Source organism: Liolophura sinensis, chromosome 1 (genome assembly GCF_032854445.1).
Source record: "Liolophura sinensis isolate JHLJ2023 chromosome 1, CUHK_Ljap_v2, whole genome shotgun sequence".
NCBI lineage: Eukaryota > Metazoa > Mollusca > Polyplacophora > Chitonida > Chitonidae > Liolophura > Liolophura sinensis.
Window position 1 is genome coordinate 11,241,223 of NC_088295.1, and position 20,634 is coordinate 11,261,856.

The following is a 20,634-nucleotide window of genomic DNA, read 5'->3' on the forward strand; positions in this document are numbered from 1 at the left end:
CAGGAAAAACAGTCAGGGGTGTAGGAGTCATAAGCATGCAGTTGAAATTTGATGCACCTACACATACTGACATTTCCAAGGTATGTGTGACTACAGTCTGCATTTCTTCGGACGATTGTGTGGACTGGATTACCCAGGTATGACAGTATTTAACGGATGGATATTCATCTTTCTGATTGTGGTCGTGAATGTTGAGGACCCAACCTGTGATCGGCCCCCTGGAGATTGATGCACTTGACCTGATTTCCATCTTCGACGTACTATGTCTGATGCAGAAAGTTGAACTAGTACAGGCAAAATTTTGACCAGTGTTGTTTGTGGTTAATGCTGCAGATGAAGTAAACATTTACGAGCACAGTACCTGTAGTGGCCGCATGTGGTGTTGTTGCTAGTACAATTTTACATAAACCTGTGCACGGTGAAAATTCAACTATATAATCAGATAAAGTACTTATTATTTGCTGGAATTTATTTTTGCAGATTTTGTTGAAAGCTATGTTCAGGGGAGTTGATTTTCGCGTATTTAAGACAATATTGAAAAACAAATCTTAAAATTTTTCTAAGTTACCGGTATAATGTGGCCGAAATTATTCAAGCACGTCAAACAGGTATCATTATGGGTGGCTTTAATCCTCCTTTGTTTCCTGCGGTGTCGCTAATCCTTGTGATCTGGATCAGAGATTAAAACAATGGGGAATGGATTATCACTAAGTAAGAAGATTGCTTTCTCACCTACCGTGAGCAGTACTCAAACAGGTGTGACTTCTTTTCAAATCATTGATGAGTACTTTTAAACACCTGGCAAAGTGACCTGTCCTTTTGAGCAGTTCAATGCAAAACATATGAATTCACCATTATCAACGATGGTCACTCATTCTTTATTTTGCATTATTTTCAGTTTTAATCGTAGTCTGTAGCAGGTCAGAAACTGCAAACATTGGCATAGCTGTCAAACGGCCATGTGTTGTACACATTTCACAGTTTGTTAAAAGCTCACTCATTGGACCACAGGAGAGGTACAGCCAATGGGATAGCTGGTATCAGAGTGACATTCAATAGAAGCCAGCACATGCTGGTATCTACTTTTCTTTCACTTTACGGGCATAGCAAAGATTGATCAAACTAAAGACGAATAAACTCCCACTTTGTTTTATACCCACCAAGCCTTAGCATCATGCATTTGTATGCGGTTGTATATATATATATTTGAACGATAATTTCCCTTCCCTGCTCTTTAGAAATTTAGCTGGCCCGTCAGACTTCCTTAGCGCAACTCTCGTCAGCCTGGCAAAGATTTTTCTTCATTATTACTGCTACCTGTAGTATATGATTAAATATTGTATATTTTTTTTGCTGGAATTATTTTTTGCTGGAATTATTTTTCACGGTTAATTTACCGCGAAATCTGCCAAAATTAGTTCCACACGAAAATTAGGTACTTCACAGTATATTCCCTTCTCTGCCATTGTCTATGGAAACAAAACCTCCAACTTTCAGTGGTTACGCCATGATTTCGTCCCAGAAATGTAGATGACAAAATCGCCTAGTAAAAAAAAAGTAGTCAGGTCCGTGTGTAGCTTTTGATTGGCTGATTTTTATGAATGAACTTCTGTGAGCCAGTCGAGTACATGTAGCTCTGTCAACATTGTGGACGAAAGGTGGGATACGATAGTTATCCCACCCCCTTATCCCCTTTCCTGAGTCACATTTATGGGATAATTAAGAATATTTCACCTATACAGCGGTAGCTAGCATTATGGTGGAAGGAAAACCGAGACCAATTGCAGGTCGCTGGCAGACCTTCCCATTTACAACCAGAGAGGAAGCCAGGATGAGCTAGACTTGATCTCAAAGCGATCTTATTCATGAAAGGCACTTGAGTTATTGGTCTGCGGCAGCTATTGCATGTCCAGCCCCTATTTCATGCATGATGAGGTACACCTGTTGTTGTTGTTAGATCTTGGCCGCACTAGAAATGACAGGCAGTCTGATGCTGCTAGAACTGGTGATCAGCATCCTGTGTAGGGAATCCAATCATGTGTATGAGGAGGAGATACTGTCAGCCCTGTCCGGCTTCATCAAGAGGTGAGAAGGGATTGCTTGGTTCAGTCATTTTAGCCACAGACTCTCAAGATTGAATCACAGACTCTGAGTCACAGTGCTAAAGTAGCAAGTTTGCACTGTATAGCATTCTGAAGCTGTCATTTTACTTGTTATATGTCCTCATAATGACTGAGCATTCTCTACTTGTATTCATGTAGGTGATACATCTATCATATAAGCTGTAATAATGAGTGCTGGAAAGTGGATCCCATTGGGTTAACTACACCAACAGGTTTCTTCAGGTACCTGCAGAGATGCAGTGAAGTTGTTCATGTTTCTGCTGGATTTCTCAACACGTTAACCTGTCTGCTCTCTTTCAAATTAACTATTCTCATGTACAGAACTAGTATCAATCAAATAAAACTAAAAATCAGTTGCAGCTACAATACTTCATTTATTCTGTTGACTTATAGACTGCCTGCTGACAAACACAAGCTTGCAGTGGACATCCCATATGCAATCTTCTCTAAGGAGAGTGGGTTTTCTAATGAGATCCGCCGCAGGGCTGTAGAAAATGTCACCTTACCCCTCCTTAGACAGGCACACAAAACTGCACTGATCGAGTTCTTCTTAGACAACATCATCTGGCTGATGGAAATTATACAATGTAAAACAGTGAAGGTGAGATCTTAATTTATCACGCCGTAATTAATTCAGAAATTTATTTTTTGTATTTGAGGTGTTAATTTAATGGATGTACTTTGTTTACATCCTATCCTTAAGATGCAGTTGAAAGACCTACATGTTGGGTAGTCTTTTATTTTGTGTGGTAATATTCTACATGTGTCTGTAAATATATGTATTTCACCATTGTGCGATTTGTTTGGAAATGAACAATGTTACATGTATGTCTGGTTTTCAATCTGTACTTTGTCATCCTCTTTTAACCCTGAAGGTAACTAGTGTTGCACGGAAATATATTTCTAATTTTCAATCAGTATTGATCAGCATCAGTCATTTGTTTGAACTTTCAAAGTTAAACAGCCTTATGTGCACAAGTTTTGATTTTCAACCATTATTGTGCCATTTGTTTGAATATTCAAGTAGTGTTACATGTATGTGTGATTTCAGGGATCTGAGTCTCAGCTGATCAACAAGCTGTGCTGTTTTCAACTGTTAGAGCTTCTCTACTCGCGTCTGTCACGAGAAGAAGTCAACAGCAAGACTTCCTCCATTAATAACAAATACTGTAAGGGAAAAGTGGATTCTGGGAAGGAGATGACCCAAGCTGTCACCAAGTGAGTGTAAAGCTGCCACCAGAAACATATCATGAAAAAAAATTATGGTTGATTTTCAAATAATTTATAAATACATAATATATAATTTGTGGAATTTTCTTGATATGATATTTGTGTGATTCTTTTTCATCATTAGAATTTATTGATATCAATTAACAAATGATGAGAAATCTTTAACAACAGTAGCTGAGAAAATGTAATTCAGAAGGTGTATTTTAAGCACAGTGCTATATATGTGGATGGGGTGGATCATGCTAAAGTTGTACTGATATTTCTGGTTTTGCTAATAAACTAGGATGGCTCATTTAGCAAAGAGTGAAGATATGAGAGGGGAGAGCACTCTGCTTGAGTTGCGACGACAGTACCACTGTGCCGCGTACAATGCCTTGATTGCTGTCATATCCTGTACACAGACAGAGCAAAAGTTCTATGTGGGATTCCTGTTTTCTGAGAATGAAGTCAAGGTATAAACTGACAAACATGTACTAACATTTATGATTATATGCATGTATACATGTTCTAGAGGCTAGAACAATTCATGGATTTCCCTACTGTCACTTTTAACAAAATGTAAGTGGCTGTTTACACATCCTCACATTCATTGAAGATCACTTTATCATTCAGTATGATGTGAATATCTGTTCTTCAAAAGAGGGAAAGTCTGTCAGTAACTTGCCAAATCTGAGTGGTTTACTTCGGGCTCTAAGGTTTCCACTCATAAAACTGACTGCCATTGTGGAAATGCAAAATGAAAGTATACTTTCATGTATTTCTTGTCTGTTTTTGCTATTTGTAATAAATGTACCTGTGTTGTAGGGCCAGTTCCTGTGGGATAACCTGGTTGACAAAGAAAAAAACTACGAGTTTTCTGTGGAATTAACGGTAACACAATTTATTTATCTGTATACAATACTGTATACTGTATACAAAGGGAGAATCATTATTGAATACTACATTGTAGGTGATGCCTGTTTGTCTGTTCTGTGGCAGGTTGTATGTCAATCCAAGTGTATGGCATTATATCCAGATGTTTGTTCACTACACGGGTGATGTGTTTTTGACCTAGTTTTCTTATCTGAAAATCAGCTATAATCACCGATCCAGTCTAGCACGTACTCAACTTTAGCTTTTACTGTAACTGGGTCTGGATACTATTTTCCTCATTCCTCACTTTACATCATATCTGTTAAAGTCTCCTCTGGAGAGAAAGAAGAGGTTTGTGTCCATCAGAACAGAGAGACAGGAAGAGGAATCCGGAGGTGATGCTGATAGTTTGGACACATCTGGTCACTCTCCGTCATACCATCTGGCGTCTCAGTACCTTGCAGACAGCAGTCTTAGTGAGGACCTCAACCAGTTTGACTTCACCATGGCCACTGCACAACAGGTATATATGTAGTCATGTTATTGTGATTCATGCTTCATTTTAGGGTCTGTGAACTTGACATGTTGACATCAGAAGGTACACTGCAAGTACACCAGCAATAATAAGCTACTGAAGTTGTTCAGAATTAGTTTTTTGATTGAATATTGCAAATAATCATCAAACATATTTGCACAAAAGTATGGGTTTCTAAGAGCAGGTAATAATTTTTGGCATTATTGTGTAAATGTCCTCTTCAGTCATACCTTTGAACAAGTATGGTGAGATTTCCTCTGTGTTTATGTTACAGTCTGTGTCAGGCAGAGAGAGAAATTTCATTCGTTCACAACTGAGGAAGAAGAAGAGTGACTCCAGTATGGAGGCTGATGTAAGGGCAGATACATTGTAGGCTGCTTTAGGAAAAGTTTGGAAGTAGAACGGTTAGCTTGGGCAAAGGGTTGGGTGTGGGAGGTTCTGCTTGAGCAAAGGTTTTGGTGTGGGAGGGTCTGCTTGAGCAAAGGGTTGGGTGTGGGAGGGTCTGCTTGGGCAAAGGGTTGAGTGTGGGAGGTTCTGCTTGAGCAAAGTGTTGGGTGTGGGAGAGTGCTTGAGGAGAGCTGGGTGTGGGAGGGTCGGCTTGAGCAAAGGTTTGGGTGTGGGAGGGTCTGCTTGAGCAAAGGGTTGAGTGTGGGAGGGTCTGCTTGAGCAAAGAGTTGGGTGTGGGAGGTTCTGTTTGAGCAAAGAGTTGGGTGTGGGAGAGTGTGCTTGAGGAGAGCTGGGTGTGGGAGGGCCTGCTTGAGCAAAGAGTTGGGTGTGGGAGGGTCTGCTTGAGCAAAGGGTTGAGTGTGGAAGGGTCTGCTTGAGCAAAGAGTTGGGTATGGGAGGGTCTGCATGAGTAAAGGTTTGGGTGTGGGAGGATCTGCTTGAGCAAAGGTTTGGGTGTGGGAAGGTCTGCTTGAGCAGGGTTGGGTGTGGGAGGGTCTGCTTGAGCAAAGGTTTGGATGTGGGAGGCTCTGTGTGAGCAAAGGTTTGGACGTGAGAAATTTTGTTTGTGCAATCTGATGTGTAGGTCTGCTTGAGCAAAGGTTTCAGTATGGGTCTTGTTGAGCGAAGGTTTTAGTATGGGTTTGCTTGTTGGGTGGGTTTGCTCGAGAAAATACTAATGCCAGAAGAAAGATCAAAAGAGCCTCCGTCCTATTCCATGAGTTATGTTGTTCAAGGACACTTTCAAGGACACAGGCAAGGAGTAACTACTCCTGACCTGCTGTGTAATGTTCTTCTGCAAAGCTTATAATAATGAGTCATTAGCATTTGCTTTTAAATCTAATGTCATATGTTTTATGGCAGAAGACAGAAGTGACAGTGCTGGATGATTACGTGGAGTTGGAGCAGGACGAGCTCAACCAGCATGACTGTATGGCTCCTCTGATCGCAGTCCTCAAACATATGCAGAGGAACAGCATCACTCCAGCTGTCAAGCAGGTGAGCAGTCGCATCACCACACATCAGATTTATGGCATCTGTCATCTAGGTGATATCACCCAGCAGTAGCATCACTGCACATCAGATATATGGCATCTGTCATCTAGGTGATATCACCCAGCAGTCGCCTCACTGCACATCAGATATATGGCGTCTGTCATCTAGGTGATATCACTCAGCAGTTCCATCACTGCACATCAGATATTTGGCATCTGTCATCTAGGTGATGTCACTCAGCAGTGGCATCACTGCACATCAGATATATGGCATCTGTCATCTAGGTGATGTCACCCAGCAGTAGCATCACTGCACATCAGATATATGGCATCTGTCATCTTGGTGATATCACCCAGCAGTAGCATCACTGCACATCAGATATATGGCGTCTGTCATCTAGGTGATGTCACTTAGCAATCACATCACCACACATAAGATATATGGCGTCTGTCATCTAGGTGATGTCACCCAGCAGTAGCATCACCACACATAAGATATATGGCGTCTGTCATCTAGGTGATGTCACCCAGCAGTAGCATCACCACACATAAGATATATGGCATCTGTCATCTTGGTGATGTCACCCAGCAGTCACATCACTGCACATCAGATATATGGCATCTGTCATCTAGGTGATGTCACTCAGCAGTAGCATCACTGCACATCAGATATATGGCATCTGTCATCTTGGTGATATCACCCAGCAGTCGCATCACTGCACATCAGATATATGGCTTCTGTCATCTAGGTGATGTCACTCAGCAGTAGCATCACTGCACATCAGATATATGGCATCAGTCATCTAAGTGATGTCACCCAGCAGTAGCATCACTGCACATCAGATATATGGCATCTGTCATCTAGGTGATATCACCCAGCAGTAGCATCACTGCACATGAGATATATGGCATCTGTCATCTTGGTGATATTACCCAGCAGTAGCATCACTGCACATCAGATATATGGCATCTGTCATCTAAGTGATGTCACCCAGCAGTAGCATCACTGCACATCAGATATATGGCATCTGTCATCTTGGTGATATCACCCAGCAGTAGCATCACTGCACATCAGATATATGGCTTCTGTCATCTTGGTGATATTACCCAGCAGTAGCATCACTGCACATCAGATATATGGCGTCTGTCATCTAGGTGATGTCACCCAGCAGTAGCATCACTGCACATCAGATATATGGCATCTGTCATCTTGGTGATATCACCCAGCAGTAGCATCACTGCACATCAGATATGAGGCCTCAGTTATTGGCATTGATCATCTGGAGATTCATATTAATCATTATCACTAGAAGCGATCAACAAGGTGTTAAGATGGCCTCAGCCCTGATGACTACCCAGGTTTTGTCAATTCCTGAGCCTGTTGGAGGGTTGCCGAATACCTCCTGAAGTCCATCGTTATCTAAGTGACATAAGCTTGTGTATTACATAAAACACAAATCCTCCGAGAAATTAATCTCTCTTATCTTTCCTTTATGCTTGTTTGCGGGAAATGTACATGTATCACTGAAAATATAGTGACACGTGGAAAGACATGAAGTTCCATTAGTGCTGCTAATCTCTTAGCGCTGTTTTTGTGTGCTTGCAGGACGAGGTGCCAAACTCTATGCCAACCTGGATGAACAACCTCTATCAGAAACTGTGTGACCCAACCTCTCATCTCAATGTGAAACTCTTCATCACCAAGCTCATCATCAACACTGCAGAGGTAATGCTGGAACTGCAGGTCAAGGTTAAGGTGAAACTAAATGGACCAGTCATAGGTGGAATGAAATAAGGTTGAAAGCAATGTAAATGCAAAATTCCAAACAAATAGAATAACTAATTTGGTTTAAACAGTAATCAATCAATCAGTTACTGATGTAATGTGAATCTTGCTATTCTGTTATCAGGTTTTCCAACCATATGCTAAATTCTGGTTGCGAGGACTGATGCAGCTTATTGTCAGTGGTCATTTAGGGATGAAGATCAACTACATGGTGGTGGACTTGGTGGTCACCATGTTGTCATGGCATCATATGGCCATTCCCGCTGTAAGTGGTTGTACAATTGATGTTTTTATCCATACTTAATCATTGTCTCACTCACTGAGTGAACTTTACATGTTAATCTGTTTGTTGTGGTTGTGAACCGGCCTTAAATATTTAAATAAGTTAATAATTTCAGTGTATCATTTTAAAACTATTCTATGTACGCATATGTATGCGTTTGTGACATTTCTTATCACAGTTCTGTACGCTTATTCAGTAATTTCTGTAATATCTTATATCTCAGAGAGCAACATTTAACTTCAATCAAGTGAAATTCTTTTTTCAAACAGGACAGTGTGGAGGACAAGGCCCTTTGTTTGAGAGTGGTAGAATTCCTTATGTCTAATGCATTCCATGAAAACAGAGCTGTCTTCAGGAACAACCTGGAGATGTTGAGGACCTTAATACAGTGCTGGAAACCCAGGGTGGAGATACCTTACAGGTAAGTGAACTGTTCAGGAACAACCTGGAGATGTTGGGGACATTAAAACAGTGCTGGGGACTCAGGGTGGAGATACCTTACAGGTAAGTGTACAGTTCAGGATCAACCTGGAGATGTTGAGGACCTTAATACAGTGGTGGGGACCCAGGTTGGAGATACCCTACAGGTAAGTGAACTGTTCAGGAACAACCTGGAGATGTTGGGGACATTAAAACAGTGCTGGGGACCCAGGGTGGAGATACCTTACAGGTAAGTGAACTGTTCAGGAACAACCTGGAGATGTTGGGGACATTAAAACAGTGCTGGGGACTCAGGGTGGAGATACCTTACAGGTAAGTGTACAGGTCAGGAATGACATGGAGATGTTGGGGACCTTAATACAGTGGTGGGGACCCAGGTTGGAGATACCCTAGAGGTAAGTGAAGAGTTCAGGAACAACCTGGAGATGTTGTGGGGACCCCGATAAGTGTATAAGGTGTAAAAATATAATTTTTATTTTCTTGCATGTTGTCTAAAGAAGTCACAATTGATATTACAAGTGTTGTATTTCTGTTTCCCAGGGTGGTCTATGAGCAATTCAAACCTATCCCAGGTGAGCCTAAATCTATGAGAGTGAGCACAGGGGTCCAGCTGATGGGGGTGATCCTAGCAGCTAAACTACCTCCCTATGGGCCCACTGCTCCTGTGGACAGAGAGAAGTGAGTAAAGTTGCTCTTGTCACAATTTACATCCCCCCCCCCAACCTTTTATCTGTTCTATGTAGAAACATACACCAACATGGCTGCCTGTAGGATGCATCATTTCTTTTTTTCTGTTTAAATGAGATATGTTTTGTACTTTAAAATTGTGTTGTACTTTTGTTGATATGAAAATGGTTAAAGTTTTATACAGGGCATAGTGCTTAGGTATTATTCATGCTGGATTATGAAGTATGTTGTCATCAGTTTTTCACTCCTCCAACATTGTTTTATTTCATGTGTAGATAGAGTGCATGTTGAAATAAAAAAAAGCTTGGCCTCTTGTGTTGTCTGGTCTTTATGACTGGTATTTCTTCATTTATGGGCTTACCTTCATTCACATGTAATATGTTGTATTTATGTATTTTATGTATTGTTTTTTTTTCTGCACGTACATGTTCCAGGGCCAGTTGTTCAACAGTGTATTAGAGCTTAATCCAGATATTAACTTTAGTCCAGACAAAGTACCATTATTATCTCTGTATTGAGATGAGACTGGTATTAAGATTTAAGTCTAGATGAACTTCAATACACTTTTAAACATTTGGCTGATGTTGTAATTATGTGTTGTCTTGTCTACATTTTCATTTGATATGTTGTAATTGTGCATTATCTTGTCTACACCAAATGTAAAATTTTGTTATTGTGTATTGTCTTATCTACATGTACATATATGTTGTAATTGTGCATTGTCTTGTCTACACATACATGTAATATGTTGTAATTGTGTATTGTCTTTTCGACACGTACATGTGATATGTTGTAATTGTGCATTGTCTGATCTACACCTACATGTAATATGTTGTAATTGTGCATTGCCTTGTCTACATGTACATGTGATATGTTGTAATTGTGCATTGTCTTGTCTACATGTACATGTAATATGTTGCAATTGTGCATTGTCTGATCTACACCTACATGTAATATGTTGTAATTGTGCATTGCCTTGTCTACATGTACATGTGATATGTTGTAATTATGCATTGACTTGTCTACACATACATGTAATATGTTGTAATTGTGGATTGTCTTGTCTACACGTACATGTGATATGTTGTAATTGTGCATTGTCTGATCTACACCTACATGTGATATGTTGTAATTGTGCATTGTCTTGTCTACATGTACATGTAATATGTTGTAATTGTGCATTGTCTTGTCTACACGTACATGTAATATGTTGTAATTGTTCATTGTCTTGTCTACACGTACATGTAATATGTTGTAATTGTTCATTGTCTTGTCTACACATACATGTAATATGTTGTAATTGTGCATTGTCTTGTCTACACGTACATGTAATATGTTGTAATTGTTCATTGTCTTGTCTACATGTACATGTAATATGTTGTAATTGTGCATTGTCTTTTCTACATGTACATGTAATATGTTGTAATTGTACATTGTCTGTCCTACACGTGCATGTGATATGTTGTAATTGTGCATTGTCTGTCCTACACATACATGTGATATGTTGTAATTGTGTATTGTCTTATCTACATGTTTCTGTGGCTTGTTTGTGTTGAAGTCCTTACACATTATGAGTTTGAATCTTGCATGTACTGGGTGACTCTGGCTGGCCAAATAAGCAGTTAATATAAGGCTTCATGTCTTTTGTATCCTCTCTCTTGAGTCCTTACACCTTACACCTTATCAGTTTGACTCCTGCAGGTGCTGGTGACTCTGGCTGGCCTGATAAACATAAGTATAAGCCTTCATGTGTTGTTTTGTCTCCTCTCTCTTGAGGCCTTTACATCTTGTCAGTTTGACTCCTGCAGGTGCTGGTGACTCTGGTTGGCCTGATAAACATCAGTATAAGGCTTCATGTCTTATTTTGTCTCCTCTCTCTTGAGGCCTTTATATCTTGTCAGTTTGACTCCTGCAGGTGCTTGGTGACTCTGGCTGGCCTGATAAACATAAGTATAAGGCTTCATGTCTTGTTTTGTCTCCTCTCTCTTGAGGCCTTTACATCTTGTCAGTTTGACTCCTGCAGGAACTTGATGACTGGCTGGCTTGATAAACAGTCAATATAAGACTTCATGTCTTTTGTCTCCTCTCTCTTGAGGTTTTTACACCTTATCAGTTTGACTCCTGCAGGTGCTGGTGACTCTTGCTGGCCTGATAAACATAAGTATAAGGCTTCATGTCTTGTTTTGTCTCCTCTCTCTTGAGGTCTTTACATCTTGTCAGTTTGACTCCTGCAGGTGCTTGGTGACTCTGGCTGGCCGATAAACATAAATATAAGGCTTCATGTCTTGTTTAGTCTTCTCTCTTTTGAGGCCTTTACATCTTGTCAGTTTGACTCCTGCAGGTGCTTGGTGACTCTGGCTGGCCGATAAACATAAGTATAAGGCTTCATGTCTTGTTTTCTCTCTCATGAGGCCTTTACATCTTGTCAGTTTGACTCCTGCAGGTGCTTGGTGACTCTGGCTGGCCTGATAAACAAAAGTAAAAGGCTTCATGTCTTGTTTTGTCTCCTCTCTCTTGAGGCCTTTACATCTTGTCAATATGACTCCGGCAGGAACTTGATGACTGGCTGTCTTGATAAACAGTCAATATAAGACTTCATGTCTTGTTTTGTCTCCTCTCTCTTGAGGCCCTTACAACTTATCAGTTTGACTCCTGCATGTACTTTGTGACTCTGGCTGGCCTGATAAACATCAGTATAAGGCTTCATGTCTTATTTTGTCTCCTCTCTCTTGAGGCTTTTACATCTTGTCAGTTTGACTCCTGCAGGAACTTGATGACTGGCTGGCTTGATAAACAGTCAATATAAGACTTCATGTCTTTTGTCTCCTCTCTCTTGAGGTTTTTACACCTTATCAGTTTGACTCCTGCAGGTGCTGGTGACTCTTGCTGGCCTGATAAACATAAGTATAAGGCTTCATGTCTTGTTTTGTCTCCTCTCTCTTGAGGCCTTTACATCTTGTCAGTTTGACTCCTGCAGGTGCTTGGTGACTCTGGCTGGCCTGATAAACAAAAGTAAAAGGCTTCATGTCTTGTTTTGTCTCCTCTCTCTTGAGGCCTTTACATCTTGTCAATATGACTCCGGCAGGAACTTGATGACTGGCTGTCTTGATAAACAGTCAATATAAGACTTCATGTCTTGTTTTGTCTCCTCTCTCTTGAGGCCCTTACAACTTATCAGTTTGACTCCTGCATGTACTTTGTGACTCTGGCTGGCCTGATAAACATCAGTATAAGGCTTCATGTCTTATTTTGTCTCCTCTCTCTTGAGGCCGTTACACATTATCTTTTTGACTCCTGCAGGTACTTGGTGACTCTGGCAGGCCTGATGAACCATCACTACAAGACAGTGTATGCTGCAGCGTCAGAGGTGATGGGAATGGTGTTTAGACACCTGGCTGAGGTGGACAAGGAGACTGAGGGAGCGCTGCACACCTACGTGGGTAATCTGCTGACCAGCCTGCAGTCCAGCCGTCAGGACAGCTTCATTGTCTGCGCTCACGGCATGCACAAACACTACCCCCAAGTGGCTGACAGGTAATGCTATATTAACTCATCAGCCATACATGTACATCTATAGTAATAGGCAGGTCTTGAAATCGTAAGTAGTGTATGTGTATATGGTTAATACTGTTATGCGCAAATTATCCCTTTGATACCCATTGATGACAAAATTCAGTGATTTAAAAAACAGACTGTAGACACATGTACATATACATGCAATTACTCTTTCTTAATTTCTTGTCATTGTCTTAGCTTTTTTAGCATTATGCCTTGTTCTCAGAACAAGGGCGTGCTGTACATTTACATATAGGCCGAGTACTGGTCTTCTTGGTAACAGTATTCTGTGAGTATCTGGCATGCAATCATGCTTTCAAAAGAGACAGCAGTATGAATATGCCAGCATTCAAGACTCCTGCCAAATCTAGACACTCTGATATATCTACAGATATAACCTCTGTACCCTTGAAAGCAACAGCAAACTCAAAACAAGCCAACAGAACATACCCTCTTCTTTGTATTCTGTATGATGGCAGTTCTGTTTTCCTTTGTACAGGTTCATCAACAGGTTACTGTTCATCTTGCCAAGCCTGCATGGAGAATTCCGACCCCTTTGCCTGGAGATCATCCTATCCCGGGTCGATCAGGTTGAGAATGTGTTCCTGGAGCTCAAACAGAAAGGATTACACAAGTTGTTGGAGACCAGGTAATTGGGATGTCAGTTCCCATATTAGATTTGTAAATATTTTGTGCCATACTTACATGTAAGAGCAAATCATTTGCCTATTTCATCACCAAGTGTCCATTTGGACACCAAGCAACTGAAGAAGGGTTCATGACCAGGAAATCTTTATTAAAGAGACCTATTTTGTTCACAAACATGATGTTTTTGTTTACTTTAGATGGTACCAATTTCATTTTTTCACTTTTGTCTGTCATGTAACAGAGATGAAGCCACTCAGCTGTTAGCTCTGAAGATAGTGAAGGCCATCATGGAGAAGATGCAACCACCAGAATTGCTGTCTGTCATGCCATTGCTCTGTGCATTTGTCAGTCATAGCAGTGCCACCTGCAGGCTGACTATGTATGAAGTCCTCATGTGGATTTATGACAACTACAGGTATGCCTTTAACATGTACAGTCAGCATGCTGAAGGTGATGACATACATATTCATGTGATAGACCTTTCTGAACTGTCACTTATGAAAACCAGGTTGACCAATCAAAAACAGGTCAGCCAGATGTATTGGTCAGCCAGGTGTGCCACTTAAGAGTTTGAAATAACATAATCCTGTGTATTTATTTATCTATTTATTTGATGGTGTTTAATGCCCTACTCAAGAACATTTCACCTATATGACGACTGCCAACATTTTGATGGGAGGAAACCGAGTGAAACCAGGGGGAGTCCCATGACCACCAGCAGGCAGCTGACAGACCTTCCCACGTAGGCCGTTCTTGTGTATGTGGCTGACAGACCTTCCCACTTAGGCTGTTCTTGTGTATGTGGCTGACAGACCTTCCTACGGCCGTTCTTGTGTATTTGGATGATCAACACACTAAGCCTGATGACATTATCTGGCTATTCGCTGTGCGATTGTTCATGTGACAGGAGTAACTTGAGGTTCCAAAACACTTGATACTCAATGTGCTTACCTGTGTACTTGTCGCTGATGACAGACGATAAGTTAGTACTAGGCCTGCTGGTGGTGTTGATGACTGGTTTATCTTTACCCACCTATGAATGATTATTCCTACCCACCTGTGCTTGATTACAGAGAGGATGACACCCCAGAGAGTCACCAGATCATGGGTCAGACTAAGGAGTGCCTGTTGCGGGGACTGGCTGACGAGGATGAGCACTGCAGGTGAGACGACCGAACGCTGGTATATGTCTACATTTACCTTGGTAACCCTGAGTGATATTCAGTACTGAGTTATTTATGATCTTTGATGCCGTATATGTACATTAAGTGTACATAAACAAATTGATGTCTGTTAAGGTATCTGTCTACCCCATTTTTACATAGATTTCCTGCTTTAGGTGCATATTGTTTCATTTATTTTCTGATCTGATATTTTGATGGCCTTGATGGTAACATTGTGGAACAGGAGCAGCGTTCCAGTGCTTATACTACCAGTAGCTAGTGGGAATTTCTTTTTAGCTCAGTTCATGAGTTGGTAGAGCACTGGACTTGGCCGCTGAGAACAAAGTTCAAATCCTGGTGTGACCCACGTAGTGAAATCCATCAACCATTACACTGGTGCCGTGACCAAACAGGTTCCAAGAAGTGTGGGTTTCTGGGCCTGTGGGCTTGGAAGAGGGAAAAGATTTAAGTAGGGAGTAGCTAGTGAGAATTTCCCTTGAACCCAGTTGGTGGAGCGCTGGACTTCGGTTGCTCTGACTCCTTCAACCATTACAGTTGTAAGTTACAGACTACTTTGAGTAGCAGTGTATAGATCAGATGTATGTATAAAGAATCCTGGTCTGACCCACGTAGTGAAATCCTTCAACCATTACAGTTGTAAGTTACAGACTAATTTGAGTAGCAGTGTATAGATCAGATGTATGTATAGAGAATCCTGGTCTGACCCACGTAGTGAAATCCTTCAACAATTATAGTTGTAAGTTACAGACTAATTTGAGTGGCAGTGTATAGATCAGATGTATGTATAGAGAATCCTGGTCTGACCCACGTAGTGAAATCCTTCAACCATTACAGTTGTAAGTTACAGACTACTTTGAGTGGCAGTGTATAGATCAGATGTATGTATAGAGAATCCTGGAGTGACCCACTGAGTGAAATCCTTCAACCATTACAGTTGTAAGTTACAGACTAATTTGAGTAGCAGTGTATAGATCAGATGTATGTATAGAGAATTCTGGTCTGACCCATGTAGTGAAATCCTTCAACCATTACAGTTGTAAGTTACAGACTAATTTGAGTGGCAGTGTATAGATCAGATGTATGTATAAAGAATCCTGGAGTGACCCACTGAGTGAAATCCTTCAGCCATTACAGTTGTAAGTTACAGACTAATTTGAGTAGCAGTGTATAGATCAGATGTATGTATAGAGAATCCTGGTCTGACCCACGTAGTGAAATCCTTCAACCATTACAGTTGTAAGTTGCAGACTAATTTGAGTAGCAGTGTATAGATCAGATGTATGTATAGAGAATCCTGGTCTGACCCATGTAGTGAAATCCTTCAACCATTACAGTTGTAAGTTACAGACTAATTTGAGTAGCAGTGTATAGATCAGATGTATGTATAGAGAATCCTGGTCTGACCCACGTAGTGAAATCCTTCAACCATTACAGTTGTAAGTTACAGACTAATTTGAGTGGCAGTGTATAGATCAGATGTATGTATAGAGAATCCTGGTCTGACCCACGTAGTGAAATCCTTCAACCATTACAGTTGTAAGTTGCAGACTAATTTGAGTAGCAGTGTATAGATCAGATGTATGTATAGAGAATCCTGGTCTGACCCATGTAGTGAAATCCTTCAACCATTACAGTTGTAAGTTGCAGACTAATTTGAGTAGCAGTGTATAGATCAGATGTATGTATAGAGAATCCTGGTCTGACCCATGTAGTGAAATCCTTCAACCATTACAGTTGTAAGTTGCAGACTAATTTGAGTAGCAGTGTATAGATCAGATGTATGTATAGAGAATCCTGGTCTGACCCATGTAGTGAAATCCTTCAACCATTACAGTTGTAAGTTACAGACTACTTTGAGTGGCAGTGTATAGATCAGATGTATGTATAGAGAATCCTGGTCTGACCCACATAGTGAAATCCTTCAGCCATTACGGTTGTAAGTTACAGACTAATTTGAGTGGCAGTGTATAGATCAGATGTATGTATAGAGAATCCTGGTCTGACCCACGTAGTGAAATCCTTCAACCATTACAGTTGTAAGTTACAGACTACTTTGAGTGGCAGTGTATAGATCAGATGTATGTATAGAGAATCCTGGTCTGACCCACGTAGTGAAATCCTTCAACCATTACAGTTGTAAGTTACAGACTGATTTGAGTAGCAGTGTATAGATCAGATGTATGTATAGAGAATCCTGGTCTGACCCACGTGGTGAAATCCTTCAACCATTACAGTTGTAAGTTACAGACTAATTTGAGTGGCAGTGTATAGATCAGATGTATGTATAGAGAATCCTGGTCTGACCCATGTAGTGAAATCCTTCAACCATTACAGTTGTAAGTTACAGACTACTTTGAGTGGCAGTGTATAGATCAGATGTATGTATAGAGAATCCTGGAGTGACCCACTGAGTGAAATCCTTCAACCATTACAGTTGTAAGTTACAGACTAATTTGAGTAGCAGTGTATAGATCAGATGTATGTATAGAGAATTCTGGTCTGACCCACGTAGTGAAATCCTTCAACCATTACAGTTGTAAGTTACAGACTAATTTGAGTGGCAGTGTATAGATCAGATGTATGTATAAAGAATCCTGGAGTGACCCACTGAGTGAAATCCTTCAGCCATTACAGTTGTAAGTTACAGACTAATTTGAGTAGCAGTGTATAGATCAGATGTATGTATAGAGAATCCTGGTCTGACCCACGTAGTGAAATCCTTCAACCATTACAGTTGTAAGTTGCAGACTAATTTGAGTAGCAGTGTATAGATCAGATGTATGTATAGAGAATCCTGGTCTGACCCACATGGTGAAATCCTTCAACCATTACAGTTGTAAGTTACAGACTACTTTGAGTAGCAGTGTATAGATCAGATGTATGTATAGAGAATCCTGGTCTGACCCACGTAGTGAAATCCTTCAACCATTACAGTTGTAAGTTACAGACTAATTTGAGTGGCAGTGTATAGATCAGATGTATGTATAGAGAATCCTGGTCTGACCCACGTAGTGAAATCCTTCAACCATTACAGTTGTAAGTTGCAGACTAATTTGAGTAGCAGTGTATAGATCAGATGTATGTATAGAGAATTCTGGTCTGACCCATGTAGTGAAATCCTTCAACCATTACAGTTGTAAGTTGCAGACTAATTTGAGTAGCAGTGTATAGATCAGGTGTATGTATAGAGAATCCTGGTCTGACCCATGTAGTGAAATCCTTCAACCATTACAGTTGTAAGTTACAGACTAATTTGAGTAGCAGTGTATAGATCAGATGTATGTATAGAGAATCCTGGTCTGACCCATGTAGTGAAATCCTTCAACCATTACAGTTGTAAGTTACAGACTAATTTGAGTGGCAGTGTATAGATCAGATGTATGTATAGAGAATCCTGGTCTGACCCACATAGTGAAATCCTTCAGCCATTACGGTTGTAAGTTACAGACTAATTTGAGTGGCAGTGTATAGATCAGATGTATGTATAGAGAATCCTGGTCTGACCCACGTAGTGAAATCCTTCAACCATTACAGTTGTAAGTTACAGACTACTTTGAGTGGCAGTGTATAGATCAGATGTATGTATAGAGAATCCTGGTCTGACCCACGTAGTGAAATCCTTCAACCATTACAGTTGTAAGTTACAGACTGATTTGAGTAGCAGTGTATAGATCAGATGTATGTATAGAGAATCCTGGAGTGACCCACGTAGTGAAATCCTTCAACCATTACAGTTGTAAGTTACAGACTAATTTGAGTAGCAGTGTATAGATCAGATGTATGTATAGAGAATCCTGGAGTGACCCACATAATGAAATCCTTCAACCATTACAGTTGTAAGTTACAGACTGATTTGAGTAGCAGTGTATAGATCAGATGTATGTATAGAGAATCCTGGTCTGACCCACGTGGTGAAATCCTTCAACCATTACAGTTGTAAGTTACAGACTGATTTGAGTAGCAGTGTATAGATCAGATGTATGTATAGAGAATCCTGGTCTGACCCACGTGGTGAAATCCTTCAACCATTACAGTTGTAAGTTACAGACTAATTTGAGTAGCAGTGTATAGATCAGATGTATGTATAGAGAATCCTGGTCTGACCCACGTAGTGAAATCCTTCAACCATTACAGTTGTAAGTTGCAGACTAATTTGAGTGGCAGTGTATAGATCAGATGCATGTATAGAGAATCCTGGTCTGACCCATGTAGTGAAATCCTTCAACCATTACAGTTGTAAGTTACAGACTACTTTGAGTAGCAGTGTATAGATCAGATGTATGTATAGAGAATCCTGGTCTGACCCACGTAGTGAAATCCTTCAACCATTACAGTTGTAAGTTACAGACTACTTTGAGTAGCAGTGTATAGATCAGATGTATGTATAGAGAATCCTGGTCTGACCCACGTAGTGAAATCCTTCAACCATTACAGTTGTAAGTTACAGACTAATTTGAGTAGCAGTGTATAGATCAGATGTATGTATAGAGAATCCTGGTCTGACCCACGTAGTGAAATCCTTCAACCATTACAGTTGTAAGTTACAGACTACTTTGAGTGGCAGTGTATAGATCAGATGTATGTATAGAGAATCCTGGTCTGACCCATGTAGTGAAATCCTTCAACCATTACAGTTGTAAGTTACAGACTAACTTGAGTGGCAGTGTATAGATCAGATGTATGTATAGAGAATCCTGGTCTGACCCATGTAGTGAAATCCTTCAACCATTACAGTTGTAAGTTACAGACTAATTTGAGTGGCAGTGTATAGATCAGATGTATGTATAGAGAATCCTGGAGTGACCCACTGAGTGGAATCCTTCAACCATTACGGTTGTAAGTAACAGACTGATTTGAGTAGCAGTGTATAGATCAGATGTATGTATAGAGAATCCTGGAGTGACCCACGTAGTGAAATCCTTCAACCATTATGGTTGTAAGTTACAGACTAATTTGAGTAGCAGTGTATAGATCAGATGTATGTATAGAGAAAACTTGTTATTATACATATACATGTTTACAGTAATACTTAAACAAAGCCCGTTTTCTTATACATGTGTAACACAGACTTCAGCTACAGAATTTCTGGACCAGTGAGACCCGGTTACCAGGTAACACACTGGACCGGCTGGTTGCTATGCTAGAGGCAATGTACACTCCTGCCACAGAGAGTCAGTACCTTGGTTACGCCACCAATCTCCTCATGGAGATGACCTCTAAGAGCCCCGACTTCCACAGGGAGGTTTTTGAACACCCTCTATCAGAATGCAAGTTTGAGGTAAATTTATTCTAGATGAACAGTTCAAAATTCTTTTATCACCAGTAGAGCAGATTGTAGTGATAAAATGTTGTACATTGTTGCATTACACTAAAGTAAAATAATTGAATAAATCAAGCAATCAAATAACATTGTGTCTCAGGTAAAGAGTTTAAAAAATAACTGTTTTAAGATTCCAAAGCTATTGGGCTGAGAGAATTAAGAAGCTTTGGTTGACTTCTTAGGATATGAGTATACAGTCTTCCTGGAGACAGCGCCATGCAGCCATGACACCCCTGTTTGCGGAGACACAGGCATCCCAGTCTCATAGTATGCAGTCTGCAACTGTCGGAGACACCATTGATGGGGTTAGGGCGACCTTGGATGCTCAGCAGTTCACCCCAACACAGGATATGGGTAAAACTTGTTGTACAGCTTTAAACATTCCTATTGCAACCATAGTCTGTAAATTGGTCCTTGTGGAAAATAAAAGAAGGCAGCAGGCTGACTGTATTTGTTTAAATGTTAATTGTAGTGATACATGTATTCAGGATATAAGATTGAGAGTAGTTTTTGTGTAAGGTACTTTTTCAATGTATAAAGAAAATCCTAAG

The 20,634-nt window shown here is 40.5% G+C and overlaps 1 protein-coding gene across 1 annotated transcript in view; it reads left to right on the plus strand.

Annotated features, from left to right (window-relative positions):
- The window catches only part of LOC135466759 (DNA-dependent protein kinase catalytic subunit-like), an 84,754-nt gene that overhangs the window by 36,814 nt on the left and 27,306 nt on the right, over nucleotides 1-20,634 (plus strand). The window contains exons 44-61 of the mRNA XM_064744429.1: nucleotides 1,958-2,085; nucleotides 2,517-2,724; nucleotides 3,175-3,341; nucleotides 3,637-3,805; nucleotides 4,158-4,223; nucleotides 4,534-4,728; nucleotides 5,015-5,092; nucleotides 6,049-6,183; nucleotides 7,786-7,905; nucleotides 8,090-8,230; nucleotides 8,518-8,669; nucleotides 9,230-9,367; nucleotides 12,677-12,910; nucleotides 13,431-13,580; nucleotides 13,821-13,994; nucleotides 14,653-14,742; nucleotides 19,831-20,041; nucleotides 20,266-20,437. Coding sequence (XP_064600499.1) covers nucleotides 1,958-2,085; nucleotides 2,517-2,724; nucleotides 3,175-3,341; nucleotides 3,637-3,805; nucleotides 4,158-4,223; nucleotides 4,534-4,728; nucleotides 5,015-5,092; nucleotides 6,049-6,183; nucleotides 7,786-7,905; nucleotides 8,090-8,230; nucleotides 8,518-8,669; nucleotides 9,230-9,367; nucleotides 12,677-12,910; nucleotides 13,431-13,580; nucleotides 13,821-13,994; nucleotides 14,653-14,742; nucleotides 19,831-20,041; nucleotides 20,266-20,437 — 2,728 coding nt within the window. The remainder of the gene's footprint in view (nucleotides 1-1,957; nucleotides 2,086-2,516; nucleotides 2,725-3,174; nucleotides 3,342-3,636; nucleotides 3,806-4,157; nucleotides 4,224-4,533; nucleotides 4,729-5,014; nucleotides 5,093-6,048; nucleotides 6,184-7,785; nucleotides 7,906-8,089; nucleotides 8,231-8,517; nucleotides 8,670-9,229; nucleotides 9,368-12,676; nucleotides 12,911-13,430; nucleotides 13,581-13,820; nucleotides 13,995-14,652; nucleotides 14,743-19,830; nucleotides 20,042-20,265; nucleotides 20,438-20,634) is intronic.